Raw genomic sequence first — 15,834 nt, 5'->3', positions numbered from 1 at the left:
CAAAACACTTTTACACATACAAAATCCAAATAAAAGCGTATAAATCGTGAATAAAAAATTCGAGGGATCGAATCTAACCTTTAAAATAATTCGGAGACAACGATCACAGATCCTTAGCAGTTGCTCCTCAAGTGTGAAGCACTCCACCGGTATCCACCAAGAAAACGACTTTAAGGAGGAGGAAGGAGGTGGAGAGAATTGAGTTTTCCAAACTTTTTGGGTTTTTGGGGTTCGTCGGTTAGAATAAAAATAGGGTCTATAATAGTGTATTTATAGGCAAAATTTTCAGCTGAAATTTTCCCATAAATATTATTATTATTATTATTATCCCATTTATTATTCTCATTAATAATTAAAACACCTTTTAATTATTAATCCTTTTTCTAAACACTTTAGAAATAATTCTCTCTCTTGATTTAATTTCCAAAAATTAAATCCTTAATTAATAATATTAAGAACTTTTCTTAATTAATTTATAATCAATTAAATCTCATTTAATCAATTATTAAATTTTCCAAATAATTATTTATTTCACAAATAAATAATTATTAGCCATTATTAATTAATTCCTCCACCAATAAATCATTCTCTTTTTATGGTGTGACCCTGTAGGTTCAATATTAAGTCGGTAGTAGAAATAAATAATAATAAAACTATTTTATCATTATTTATATAAATTCTCTAATTTATTAAATATGATTAATTAATTAATCATATTTATTCTACATCGTGAGTGATGCTTCTCAACATATCGCGACTATCCGGATAATATGAATTCACTGCTTAGAATACCAAGAACCTGTCAGTGAATAGTTACCGTATAATAAACTCCTTCTACCCTACAATGTCCCGATTAAATACAAGGCATGGATCTCGTGTCAAGCCTATCTAATTCAATCACTTGCTTACCATTTACTATGCTTAGTTCTATGCAAATTAGAAACTCCTTTCTAATTTCATTCACTCTGGCCAGAGATTCCTGAACTAGCATAAGTGGATCAGCCTTGAACATTCGCTTCCTTCACTGGAAGGGGTAGATCCTTTATTGATCATACACTATCTTCGTGTACAAATTCCTATACCCAGAAGAACCCTAATAATTGTCCCTGAAGACTAAGAACTAAACAAAAGCATATTTCAGTGTACACAAGATGACTATGATGACCTCAAGTCTAAGGATACTTGTACAACTATCACTATGTGAACAACTGCTGACACGTGAGTGAACTCCATCAGTTGTTCAGCTGTGCGAGTCATGTTCAGTGAACTTATTCTATAATAAGCACCTACATACTAGCTATAGTGTCACCACACAAATGCCTATGAGAACAGACATCCTTCATAATGAAGCAAGCATAATATGTACCGATCTTTGCGGATTATTAATTACCAGTTAGTAATCCTATGACCAGGAACTATTTAAGTTTAGAGTTATCATCTTTTTAGGTCTCACTATTATGATCTCATCATAATCCATAAAAAGCTTTACTCTAAACTATGGTATATCTTATTTAAACACTTAAATAGATAAAGCCCGTAATAAAAACAAAACAAGTCTTTTATTAACATCAATGAAATCAAAACAGATTACAGAAAAGTTATTCCTAAATTCTCATACATGATTGGACTTAGGACATATTCCTTTCAATCTCCCACTTGTAGTAAAGCCAATCACTCTGGTATCTAATACCCATCTTGTCTTTATGACGATCAAAGTGACTTTCAGAAAGTAGCTTTGTGAGTGGGTCGCTATGTTGTTATGTGTGTCAACTCTATTTCAATACAATACAAGAAATGTTACCGCGCTCCCACTAACCCTTTTGTAGACGCATGGTTCATCTACGTTTTTGATAAAATCAAACTCTTTGATTGTCTCATCAAAACGAATGTTCCATCTTTCGAGAAGCTTGCTTTAAACCACATATGGTTCACAGTAGCTTACATACTAGGCTTTCATTTCCCTTGGAAAGAAAACCATCTGGCTATATGCCAGATCTCATAGTCGTAGTAAGCAGCAATCGCAAGCAAAATCCGAACTGATTATAACAGGGCTACAGGTAAAAGGTTTCATCAAAGTCAATCCATTGCCTTTGTTTGAATTCTTTTGCCACAAGCCTGACCTTAAAGGTCTCCACCTGGCCATCTGCTCTAATCATTCTTTTGTATCCCGTATACATAGGTTTCATTCCGGATTTCATGGCACTATGCCATTTCTCTGAGTCAACACTACTCATAGCCTTATTATAGGTTACAGGGTCGTCATCATTAATGATCGACAACTCATTGTCATTCTCAATGACAAGGCCATAATACCTCTCAGGTTGGCGAGACACTCTCCCTGATCTATGAATGGGCTGTTCTACAAAAGGTTGTTCAGTGAGAACAGGTGTTTCCACTCGATCTGTAGTAGTTTGTGCTTCTTGAACTTCATCAAGTTCAATTTTGCTCCCACTGTTTCCTTCAAGGATAAACTCCTTTTCCAAGAAGGTAGCATGTCTGGAGACAAACACCCGATGATCGGTGCAAAAGTAATACCCTAAAGTCTCTTTAGGATATCCCACAAAACTACATTTTACGGATCGATATTCCAGCTTATCTGGGTCAACTTTCTTGACATAAGCTGGACATCCCCAAATCTTAACGTGTTTAAGACTCGGTTTCCTTTCTTTCCATATCTCATACGAAGTTTAAGGAACAGATTTGGAAGGCACCTTATTCAGTAAATATGCTGAGGTTTCCAATGCATAACCCCATAGGAATACTGGAAGATTTGCATAGCTCATCATGGACCGAACTATGTCTAACAAAGTTCGATTTCTCCTTTCAGATACCAATCTGGAGGAGTCCACTGGGAGACTATACCATTTACTTTGAGATAATCTAGAAACACTCCATTAAAGTATTCACCACCTCGATCTAATCGAAGAATTATAATACTATGTTTGGTTTGTTTCTCCACTTCATACTTATATTCTTTGAACTTTTCAAAGGCCTCAGACTTGTGTTTCATCAAACACATATCCGAATCCAGATCTATCATCTATGAAAGTAATGAAGTATGAAAATCCACCCATGGCTTGCGTAGACATTTGTCCACATACATCTGTGTGTACCATTTCTAGCAAATTTGCAGCCCTCTCTCCATGTCTACTAAATGGAGACTGCAGTGCCACAATGAAGTGAGATTTTCATCATCCCTTTTCTTTTATTAGTTTGTTCAATCTGAAGTAAATTATGTCACATATATACAGACCATTATTTAAAGTACCACGTCCATAAAGAATATTATCTCTAAGAATATAACATTCAATATTCTCAATAATAAATGAAAATTCAGCCAAGTCTAACATGGGAATAATATTCCTCACAATCTAGGGAACAAAATAACAATTATTTAAAACAATAGTCTTGCCCGTAGGCGTATGTAAATAAAATGATTCTACATCTTCAGCAGCAACTCTTGCTCCATTTCCCATCAGTAGAATCACCTCCTCTTCCTCAAGAGTCCTACTTCTCCTTGGTCCCTGCAACAAATTGCAGATATGAGAACCACAGGCGGTATCTAATACCCAAGTAGAAATTTGATTTAATGACATATTCACTTCTATCATGAACATACCTGAATCAGAAGCGGTAGTCTCACTACCCTTCTTCTTCTTCAATTCTGCAAGGTAAACCTTGCAATTCCTCTTCTAGTGCCCCACCTTGTTACAGTGAAAGCAAACAACTTTGCTCTTGGGGTCTTCAGCTTTTGGTGGAACCGGTGTTTTCTCACCTACTTTCTTCTTCTTGGAAGAGTTCCTCTTCCTTTTCTTAGGATTGGAACCTTCACCAATTAGAAGAACAGAACTCTTCTTAGGGGAAAAATTCGATTCCGCAGTCTTCAACATGTTGTGGAGTTCAGGCAGGCTGACATCCAACTTATTCATGTGAAAGTTCACAACAAACTGCGAGAACGAACTCGGAAGCGATTGCAAGACCAAGTCTTGGCTCAGCTCCCCATCCATGGCAAAACCAAGTTGTCCAAGACGTTCAATCAAATTGATCATCTTAAGTACATGGTCATTCACAGATGATCCCTCAGACATCCTACAACCAAACAGCTCCTTCGATATCTCATATCGAGCTGTCCTCCCTGCCACATCATAGAACTCTTGTAGATGCATGAGGATAGTGTGAGCATCCATATGCTCATGTTGCTTCTGTAGCTCAATGTTCATGGAAGCTAGCATGATGCATTGAGCAACATTTGCATCATCTATCCACTTACGATACACACCATGTTCATCATTATGTGCATCACTAGCAGGTTCAGTAGGCTTAGGTGAGTCAATCACGTATTCCAGCTTCTCAATCCTGAGAACAATTCTCAAGTTTCGAAGCCAGTCAGCATAATTAGGACCAGTCAATTTGTGAGCATCCAGTATGCTCCTGAGTGATAGTGCAGAAGACATAACGTACAAAGTAAATATGTAAATGATAAACACATAACAACACTTAGTAAATATTCGATTTCATTTCAAAACACTATATGAATCGGGTCTTTATTCATAAGTGGCTCCCACCAGTTTACCTAATTTATTCAACCCCCTACGTGAAAAATTAAGCATTCATAATGCTAGTGGGAATAGGGATCCTACATTCCATTACACAACCCCGGCTGTAGCACGAACCGCCATGTAATGTTCAATAGGCAGACAACTCTTGTCAATTACATCTCATGTTATTCCCTAATCAAACTTTAGCCTTTTGAATAATTGAGTCTCGGCTGTAGCACGACAAACTCAATATTCTAAGTCAAGTCTAACCCAACATTCCGTACAGTTGAATCAGTCCCCAAAGGCCCACGGCTGTAGCACGTACCGACCTTTAGATTCTTATTCAATGTACACATCTCTATGTAATAGACAAGTATTTCTTATTTCGAAATCAAAGCCCTCGGCTGTAGCACGAACCGACAATGATTCAAAAATAAGAACTACTTTTCTATCATGTTGGAAGGCTATGACCGACACAAGCCCGTTGTATCATTGGCCAATTACTACTTGATATTTTTTAGAGGGATTATATTACGTTACAATCATAATCATATTATAAAGAGATTCTTCCTTTTAAATTAAATATTTCAAATCAATAATCAATAATCAGATGATTCCCAGATCGGGTGGAGCATTGTCAAGAGGCGTCACTTAATAACCCTTTCTTACAGATAGAAATCTGTTGTTGACAGAATCATCCTTTCTCTCATATCGAAAATTCATATTCAATTACGTGTTTCATAAACACAAGAATCTCATGATTGTATTCATAATATTATTATTAAGGTTATGAAACAATTTCACTATACTAGGTTGTCTAACAAACGCCTTATGTTCATTTAAGTTCACCTAAATCTATCATCGCATGATAAACTAAGCATATATCATATATATCAACATGAATAAACATCAAGGTAGGCATGTCATATCATCTAACACATTAGTCTAAGCATTATACATCTCTATGTATCACATGAAGCATTTAAAAGCAATTAAAACAGTCAAAAAACAGCTTTAAAACACTTCATGGAAATATAAACAATTCAAAACTTTTATATAAACTAAAATTGATCACTCCATTAGATCCGTCTCGGAAAAACGAATCCAACGATATATTGCACGCCCAAAACAGAGTTACGAAACTCCCAGAAAATCAATTTTAAAATCAACAGAGGGCTGTAACGCATTACAGGAACGCGTTACAGGACCTGTAACGCATTCCGGTGATGCGTTACACCCCTTTTAAGCTTTTAAAGGGTGTAACGGATTCCACGAATGCGCAATAGCCCTTCCCGCGCGCGTGCGCCACACGCGCCCGACAGCAGCCGCATGTACCTGTCTGCTTTCTCGGTTGCCGTGCCGCACCTGACTTCTCTGTGTTTCCGTCTCTTTCTTTCCGTGCAATCAGTAACAGTAGTAGACAAGCAGCATAGCAGATACAGATATATACATACATACAATTCATATATATATATATAGGATTTATTTAATTACGAATTTTAATTACAAGAACTTCAAAAATTCATAATAAAAAATCTATACATCCTAAAATTATGAAAAAAAATACCCAGACGATCTACAACACTTGTAGAACCCAGATCAACATTCAAAATTATTCTGAGAAACGATTTCTCATCAGACAAAATTAATTCATGATATAACTTGTAAAAATTATAATTAATTCATACAAGCACATAAAATTCTGAAATTTTTACCACAGATCTATATGCATACAACCTAAGCTCTGATACTATTGTTGGATTTTAAACGCAGCGGGGGCATGACAAAACACTTTTACACATACAAAATCCAAATAAAAGCATATAAATCGTGAATAAAAATTCAAGGGATCGAATCTAACCTTTAAAATAATTCGGAGACAACGATCAGAGATCCTTAGCAGTTGCTCCTCAAGTGTGAAGCACTCCACCGGTATCCACCAACAAAACGACTTTAAGGAGGAGGAAGGAGGTGGAGAGAATTGGGTTTTCCAAAATTTTTTGGTTTTTGGGGTTCGTCGGTTAGAATAAAAATAGGGTCTATAATAGTGTATTTATAGGCAAAATTTTCAGCTAAAATTTTCCCATAAATATTATTATTATTATCCCATTTATTATTCTCATTAATAATAAAATACCTTTTAATTATTAATCCTTTTTCTAAACACTTTAGAAATAATTCTCTCTTTTGATTTAATTTCCAAAAATTAAATCCTTAATTAATAATATTAAGAACTTTTCTTAATTAATTTATAATCAATTAAATCTCATTTAATCAATTATTAAATTTTCCAAATATTTATTTATTTCACAAATAAATAATTATTAGCCATTATTAATTAATTCCTCCACCAATAAATCATTCTCTTTTTATGGTGTGACCCTGTAGGTTCAATATTAAGCCGGTAGTAGAAATAAATAATAATAAAACTATTTTATCATTATTTATATAAATTCTCTAATTTATTAAATATGATTAATTAATTAATCATATTTATTCTACATCGTGAGTGATGCTTCTCAACATATCGCGACTATCCGGATAATATGAATTCACTGCTTAGAATACCAAGAACCTGTCAGTGAATAGTTACCGTACAATAAACTCCTTCTACCCTACAATGTCCCGATTAAATACAAGGCATGGATCTCGTGTCAAGCCTATCTAATTCAATCACTTGCTTACCATTTACTATGCTTAGTTCTATGCAAATTAGAAACTCCTTTCTAATTTCATTCACTCTGGCCAGAGATTCCTGAACTAGCATAAGTGGATCAGCCTTGAACATTCGCTTCCTTCACTGGAAGGGGTAGATCATTTATTGATCATACACTATCTTCGTGTACAAATTCCTATACCCAGAAGAGCCCTAATAATTGTCCCTGGAGACTAATAACTAAACCAAAGCATCATTCAGTGTACACAAGATGACTATGATGACCTCAAGTCTAAGGATACTTGTACAACTATCACTATGTGAACAACTGCTGACACGTGAGTGAACTCCATCAGTTGTTCAACTATGCTATAGTGTCAGCACACAAATGTCGATGAGAACAGACATCCTTCATAATGAAGCAAGCATAGTATGTACCGATCTTTGCGGATTATTAATTACCAGTTAGTAATCCTATGACCAGGAACTATTTAAGTTTAGAGTTATCATCTTTTTAGGTCTCACTATTATGATCTCATCATAATCCATAAAAAGCTTTACTCTAAACTATGGTATATCTTATTTAAACACTTAAATAGATAAAGCCCGTAATAAAAACAAAACAAGTCTTTTATTAACATCAATGAAATCAAAACAGATTACATAAAAGTTATTCCTAAATCCTCATACATGATTGGACTTAGGACATATTTCTTTCAAGAACACTGCTTTTTAATCCCACTAAACCTCACACTTCTGAATGAAAATAAATAAACCCATATATAACCTCCTAAGTCTTCACTCGATTCCTCCAAAGTTTCTGATTTCTAAATTTCCTACCAACAAATGAAAGATAATTAAGAAAAGAAATTCTTTTACCTTTAAAATTAATAAGATCAATATATGTAATCAATAAGATAAACAAAACTAAGTTATTATTGTTAAAGACATGAAACATTAAATTTTATAACAAAATTAATTATACTTTAATTTTTCTATGAAAACACCAAGAAATCACATCTCCTGTTCCAGGGTCCAAATCTTAAAATGTATTCCATGTAAAAATGCTCATGTTCATGCATGAATTACATCTATCCGACATGTCAAATATTGAAAGAAATTATTCTTTGTGAAACATCTCATGTAATATTGCTTTGTCCTTTATATGTACCTCGGTGATTGTATACAAACTTTATAATTTTCAACTGATACAATATCAACAAATTATCCGTGAGCCATCTTGGAAGTTGTCGATATAACCGCGCACGTGCAATACAAACGTGAATAGGAAGAGGCTAAAGGTGTTAGGTTGTTCTCATTTTCACATGCATATATTTTACATCAAAATATATTTTACATATTATTTTTAAAATTAGATAAAGATATAAGGTAAGAAAACATGTGTTACTTAACATAATTGATAGTATAGAAGCACATTTACATGGATATGAGGGATTCCGCATTTATTAGAGGAGCTAGACCACATAGAATTAGGCATCAAATACTTTGCTTCCATAGTCAGCATATACAATAATATATTTCTTTGATAATTATTATGAAATTGAATAATTGCAAGATTCTAATAAAAAATCATGACAAAGTTACATTGCATTCAATAATCAATTTTCTTAAAATTTTAAATATTCTGAAGAAAATATGACAAAATAGAGTTAACGTATTGTAACATTCAAATAATACACGCAATGTGCGAGTATATAACCTCGATGGTTGTAGCAGTATAAATTTTCTCTTCAAATCTCACATCAATTTTCTCGAGATCTTGTAATCCCTATTATCCACATAAGGGGAAATGTCTCTTCAAAGTGTCCATTCTATAAAAAAATAATAATAAAATATCACGTAGTCATGAAACTAAAAATTAAAGATATATGTCTCACAAAACTTTAATTCCTTTTAAATAATAAGAATATAGAGTCAAAAGGCATTAAAAATAGCAGAAAAAATACATAAAAAATCACAAAATAAAGGGCCTTTTCAAGATTCTTCACCGGGCCAAGTTTTGTAATGTACCATATTAACAAAGTAGTACTGATCTGGAACCTCCATTTCAACATGGAATATGTCCACAATAGTACTTTAGCAACTGCTAGTGACCTGTCCTCTAGAAGGGTGAGAAAACTTGATTCGGTTTTTAGAAGCAGATCGAATCTATAAAAAAAGAAGTAGTTACCTGAAGTTTGCATTGGGTGTCCTCCACCATTGCAGATAATTGTACCACTGGTTTGATATTCTTATTGAGTCTAAAATCAAAACATAATAAAAGAATTTTGTTGCATACTTTGCTGAGCCAATCCTAGCAGTGTTGATTCGCTGATCTAGCATTGTTAGGCGACAATCCTAAAGACCCGAAATAAAAGAATTTTGCTACATCTGAGCCATTGCCATTAATACATCAAAATTCACTGTCCAAAATACATAGCCTTTATGTCAACATAATATGAAAAATATAATAGCATATATAAACATTGTCCAACCCGCTGAACTCTAACAAAAATGAAAGAAAATAAATACATGTGCCAAATGTTTAATCTGGACTCTAATAAAAAATTAAATTCTTGTAAGGTTGTAAGAAACCTCCTCAACAAAAATATTTGATGTTATATTCTTGCTTGATCAATTTTTGTTGATGCATTGAGCTAACTATTTTTGATTGCCTGATGATAGATATATCGATAAAGCCTTAGAATATTAGGGTGATGTGATAGGAAGATGAGAAAACTTGATTCAGTTTCTGTAAGCAGAATCTACAAAAAATGAAGTAGTTACCTGAAGTTTACATTGTGTGTCATCCACCATTACATATAATTGTACCACTGGTTTGATATTCTCAACGAGTCTAAAATCAATATATAATAAAGAATTTTGCTGCATACTTTGTTGAGACAATCGCAACACTGCAGATTAGCTGATCTAGCATTGCTACGCGATAATCCTACAGAACCAGAAATAAAAGAAGTAAAAGAATTTTGCTGCATACTTTGTCGAGCCATAGTCATTCATACATCAAAATTCACTCTCCAAAATACATAGTCTAGATATGTCAACATAATATGATAAATACAATAGCATATACAAATATTATCCAACCTACTCAACTCTAATAAAAATTAAGGGAAATAATCACATATGCTAAATGTTTAATCTAGACCCTAATAAAAAAAATTAAATTCTTGGAAGGTTGTAAAAAACTCCTAAAAAAAGTACTATTATATTCTTGCTTGATCAAATTTTGTTGATGTATTGAGCTAACTATTTTTGAATACCCGATCATAGATATATCCATAAATCCTTAGAATATTACGGTGTCGTGATAATTTTGGATACCTTCTTTGTGGCGTAGCTGATGCTCCATCATGGCCTACTCACTGCGCATATAATTTCCAATGATCACACAATCATCAAAAAACTGATATTTAGTTCCTTACAAAATAAAAAGACAATATATGGTGGGAAAGTAGATGGAGATCATGTATATGAATCCAAATGCTTATACGAAAATAACATAAGTTCAAGCATCTAAAGATTGAAAAAAGGATTGACCCTCTTTTTTTCCAGTAGATACATATGCCCAAACTTTCCTCTTCCAAAAGGCTTCCCAATGTCAAAATCAATAAGCGTCAACCGCTTTTTCTTCGCAGATGCAACCTTAATGGATGCTTACAAAATCACATTATCAAAAACAACAATTTAGGTCCATAATAAAATAAACAAATCATTCAGTCTCATCAAACTTTAAATTTTAGCTAAAACTTACGAATACGACAATATAGCTGTTCCCAAATTCAAATTATAAAAATGAGGCAACATCGTAAGACAACAACTACATATACACAATTAATAATCAAATAATTAAACTCAACCTAATTTCGACAAACTCTAATAATCACTTGCTTCCTAAAAACACGAAAAACCATCTTTGGTTCGACTAATAATCCACAACAATATTGAGAACAAATTAGTTGAAACAATAAAAAAACCATCTAATACAAACATACATAAGATAAATTAGTTTACAAATTTACATAAGATGAATCATTTTACACTTCCTCATCGTTCATTTTAAGATCATTCTTCAAGAAAATAACAAAAATAACAAAACATAGTTATTTAGAACCAAAATCAAACAGTTGGAGTGCAAAACTTAAGTTTTTACATAATCAAAAAATTAATGAAAACAGAGGCATACTTTTGAATCATTAATGAAATACAATGATTACCCGCTTTTCAGAAGCAGCCATCGGTAATCATCTGTAAAAATACAATTCAAAATTATGAGGATCATAAAAATAAAGATTCAAATACATGGATAAGCATATAGATATATGTATGGATAATGATATCGTGATTGTAGACAGAGCATGCAATGAAAGAGACGATCGATGGAGGAGGCTAGAGTTATACAGCATTACCATATTTAGACAGAGTACAATTCGAAAAAATTCAAATGTACTATTCAGTTGTATTAATCAAGGAACAGTTTAGGTGTATAAATTGTATATTAGGTTAGTTTCCATATCGGTTAATATTAATTTAAATGTGAAATATACATGGATATGAGTATAATATAAAGTTTTATATGTAAAAAAATAAAATGAATCATGGATCGTGGGTCATGGGTAAATTAGGGGTAAAAGTTACATGAGCAATAGTAGCATTTAAGATTGTACAAATATAGATATCTCTTGATCATTAACGGCCAGCAATTGCACTCCTTAACTATGCCAAACACTTCCTTTTTTCCTTGCAGCTAACACCACATATAAGAACAATTAGTTAGTACTTATTATATAGTAATCTCAGTCTTTAATAACTGAAATTAGGAATCTTACAATCAATTCCTACAAAATGGTGGGCATGTGTCTACCTTTGCGAGCCATCTGCCTTTTTTATTTATGTGAATCAGTAACGTAACTGTTCGTCGACATATTTTAAACTATCATAATCTTTGTTGTATTCAACCAAATATACTGTCGGCTCAAAACCTGGTTAGATATTGTATGTTTAAAGTTGATCTGTCGAAAACCAGCCTATAAAAGAGGGTACGCAAACACCATAATTGTTACGAATTAAACAGATCTTTCAAATGGATTCCATGATGCACACTAAAATTAATTCACAAGAAGATGAAGAAGCTTGCTTTAGCAACTCGCAACTGCTTCAGTACTGCTATGGTTCTGAAAGCAGCCATTGAGCTCGACCTTTTGGAGATCATAGCTAAAGCTGGCCCCGACGCCTATGTTACTCCAAATGAGGTAGCCTCTATGCTGCCCACTTCAAACTTGGATGCACCGATTATGATCGACCGCATCCTCCGAGTCCTGGCTAGCTACTCCATTCTTAAATGTGGGCTTAATGAGCTAATGAGCTAGCCAATGGTCAAGTCGAGCGAAAATATGGATTAGCGAATGTTTGCAAATTTTTGACAAAAAATGCAGATGGAGTCTCCATGGCACCTCTTACGCTTCTGAATATGGATAAGATTATGATGGAAAGCTGGTAATATATTCTTGCTCTAATACTAGAAATACATGTTAAGTAACTGGTCAATCTAAAATGTTAAGCTGTGAGGAAGGTCTACACAAACTTTGGCAAAGTCATAAATTTAACACAATGCTAATTATTACACACACACACATATATATATATATATATATATATTCTTTTATTTCGTTCCATAGTTAAATTGAACTCCAGTTAATTCTTATGTGTGTGTACAGGCGTGGAACACGTTGGAGGGGATATGTTTGCTAGTGTGCCAACAGGAGATGCCATATTTTTAAAGGTTGTATACATGATCGGATAATTAATTACAAAATTTGAACTTGATTAATCTGTTTACTTATAATTTACCCTGCGATCTTCATAGTGGATATGTCATAATTGGAGCGACGAACAGTGCCTGAAGTTGTTGATGAATTGTTACCAAGCACTCGCGGAACATGGTAAAGTAATAATAGCAGACTCCATTCTTCCGGAGCATCCTGGAAACGAAAATGCAACTAGGACAGCCATTCATTTTGATGCTATTATGTTGGCACATATTCCTGGAGGAAGAGAAAGGACTGAAAAAGAATTCGAGGCCTTAGCTAAACGTGCAGGATTTAAACGTTTCGACAAGGTGTGCTGCGCTTTTGATATATGGATTATGGAATTGTGCAAGTAGAGCTTGGTATGAGTAACAAGTTCTTTTGGTGTATTTCTTAGAAGTCCAATAAATTTCTGTAATGAAAATAAAACTTGAAGTGTATGTGCTCTCTTTAACTTTTGTCCGAGAACTCTTGCATTAATGATAACGTTAAAAACTCTTAAAATCCAATCCGAGATCCGATCCGATAAGAAAAATCCGATCCGAGATCTGATCGGAATAAAAATATCTGTTTTAATTTACTTATAATTTACCTTGCCATCTTCGTAGTCAATCTGATAAACCAGGGAATGCTACTCCGAAAATAACACTTGAAAGTACTCCAATTGCTAATTGACCAACAATTTTAAACATTCTTTTACGTCGTGGCATCTTCATGTTTGAACCAACTATTTGCTGCTGCTGCTGCTGCTGATGATGATGATCATCATCATCATGTTTTGCGCAATTTTGCATCTTACTTGGTGATCCGACATGATGATCTTGGTTTTCGTTACCTTGAGGTGTCCCGACGACATCGGGGTTGTTCATCTCATTATGTGCCTGCGGCTTGCAATTTCCACAACCAGAAGGGTTGTATTGTGTACTGTTATACATGCTAAATGCAGGATTATACATGTTATATGCTTGCACATAGCCAGGTTGATGATGATGATGATATACAGGACTATATAGATGTGCTTGAGCATTTACAAAGCCAAAGTTGTACATGTTATGATATGGATAAGAATAAACAGGAGGCACACCACCACCGTGATGTGGTGGTTGTGGCAAATATGGATAAGAATAGCCAGGAGGCCCCCAACCACCACCGTGAAGTGGTGGTTGTTGCAAATATGGATAAGAATAGCCAGGAGGCACCCAACAAGCACCGTGAAATGGTGGCTGTGGCGGGATTTGTAGTGTGTATGGCGGTGAGAATTGAATATTTCTAGTGGTAGTTGAAGATACCACTACTAGCACACAATCCAAATGAATATCAAAGCCATCACATTCCCCACACCTATAGCGCCAAGTTTTACAGATACCTTTACATACGCAACAAGGAGCATCGATTGTTGGCTTCTGTAGCACCAAAGGGTGCTCAACATGAAGTGCATGCCTCAAGTTTTGAGGCAATTCAGTACATACTGGATGCAGATCAAAATCGCAATCTTTGCACCGATAGAAATAACCCTCAATGTCGTCTTCGCATACATCACAGGTACGATTATTTTTCCGCATGCCATGTGCCTTACGGACCACTAGACTTAAGCGGTGGAGAGGGTGCATAAACGTAGAGAGTTGTTCAGGACACTTGGCACAAAACTCATGCATATTGAAGTCGCTACATGAGCTGCATTGAAAAGTTTTGCCGGATCCAAATGTTTTGCAGCAACCACAAAGGTATTCTTTGTTGCTCTCAAGTTGTAATAGGTTGTGACCCGGATGTGTCAAGTGCTCTGTAATCTCTATCATGCTAGTGCTCATGTTAAGATATAGTTGTGTTCAGTGCAGACCACTTAAATCATAGATTCTTATAGACCACTTATATTGTTTTGCATTACGTACTGCAACCGTCTAAGAAGGTCAAGGTTTAAGTGTTCCACATGGAACATTTGCCTATTAAGATATCATGGTTGTTCCGAGAAACATCGACTGGTGGCCAGATTGAATAGTCTCCTGACTATAAAACAAAAAAGAAACATTGGTTTCTTATGAACATAGTTTTCAAGTACAAGCAAGTGGGGAGATTAGCATCAAAGTGGAAAATTCTTGTGGAAATTTGAAAGATTCTCCAGAAGCAATTCCAAGCCGCCTTAATAGAATAACCGGAAGATATTAACTTAGCAGATGAACTAGAATTTTCATCGCTATTCGTGTTTATAGCAGACTGTTAGAATTTGCAAAATCTCCCGAGACAAAAATAAAAAAAATAACTTGGTTGAATAAAGTTACAGCAATAATAGCTTCGTGAAAATATGGTAGGCTAAGGTTAATGGCCTAAGTCAAAGATATATGCATGTAAGGTGTTACAGATGTGGATAAAACGGAAGTATTTTAAACTGAAGTAAACTTAGCATAGAAGGCTTGGTTGTTAAAGAGTAAATAGCGTGAAAAATGGTAGGCTGCACAAGTTTAAAAAATATTGCCTGGATGTATATAGCTGTAACACGGTTTACAGTGAAATTAAGAAGATTATGCAGTCAATATAGTAGGCTACAATAATAAATATTGTGTGAGGTAAGGCATGATGTAAACCAGGTCTTTGTATCCTATAAATAAGGATGTATGTTTCTGATAATATATAAATAAGGATGTATGTTTCTGATAATATGTAGATATACACATCTTAGTAAAGTTGTACACCACAGTTGTAGCAAAAGAGCTGAAGCTCTAATTTTAGAGTATAAAGGCAGTGGCCTATATTGAGTAAAAATCGAGTACTCTGTTGCTTGTATTAACATTAAAAATATATATTGTTTGTTTGAGTT

General features: G+C 34.3%; 1 protein-coding gene and 1 pseudogene across 2 annotated transcripts; one reads left to right on the top strand and one right to left on the bottom strand.

Annotated features, from left to right (window-relative positions):
* LOC141721516 (caffeic acid 3-O-methyltransferase-like) overlaps positions 1-13,462 on the top strand; it is a 118,337-nt pseudogene extending 104,875 nt beyond the window's left edge.
* Positions 12,813-14,966, bottom strand: LOC141721513 (uncharacterized). 2 transcript variants are annotated; one of them, XM_074524462.1, is made up of 2 exons: positions 13,615-14,966; positions 12,813-13,277 (listed from the first exon to the last, which is right to left on the bottom strand). In XM_074524462.1, the coding sequence occupies exon 1, from the start codon at positions 14,828-14,830 to the stop codon at positions 13,631-13,633; it is 1,200 nt and encodes a 399-aa protein (XP_074380563.1). In that variant the 5' UTR covers positions 14,831-14,966; the 3' UTR covers positions 12,813-13,277; positions 13,615-13,630. The 2 variants fall into 2 exon arrangements, with proteins under 2 accessions (XP_074380563.1, XP_074380562.1); XM_074524461.1 differs by having other exon boundaries at positions 12,813-13,259.
* Between the last annotated feature and the right edge of the window lie 868 nt (positions 14,967-15,834).

The sequence above is a fragment of the Apium graveolens genome, chromosome 4, assembly GCF_009905375.1.
Source record: "Apium graveolens cultivar Ventura chromosome 4, ASM990537v1, whole genome shotgun sequence".
In the NCBI taxonomy this organism is placed as follows: domain Eukaryota; kingdom Viridiplantae; phylum Streptophyta; class Magnoliopsida; order Apiales; family Apiaceae; genus Apium; species Apium graveolens.
The sequence above is the reverse complement of the archived record's forward strand: the minus strand, read 5'-3'. Positions and strand labels throughout refer to the sequence as shown.

Coding starts and splice junctions, on each gene's coding strand:
- LOC141721513 (XM_074524462.1), bottom strand. CDS start 14,830: ATGAGCACTAGCATGATAGAGATTACAGAGCACTTGACACATCCGGGT.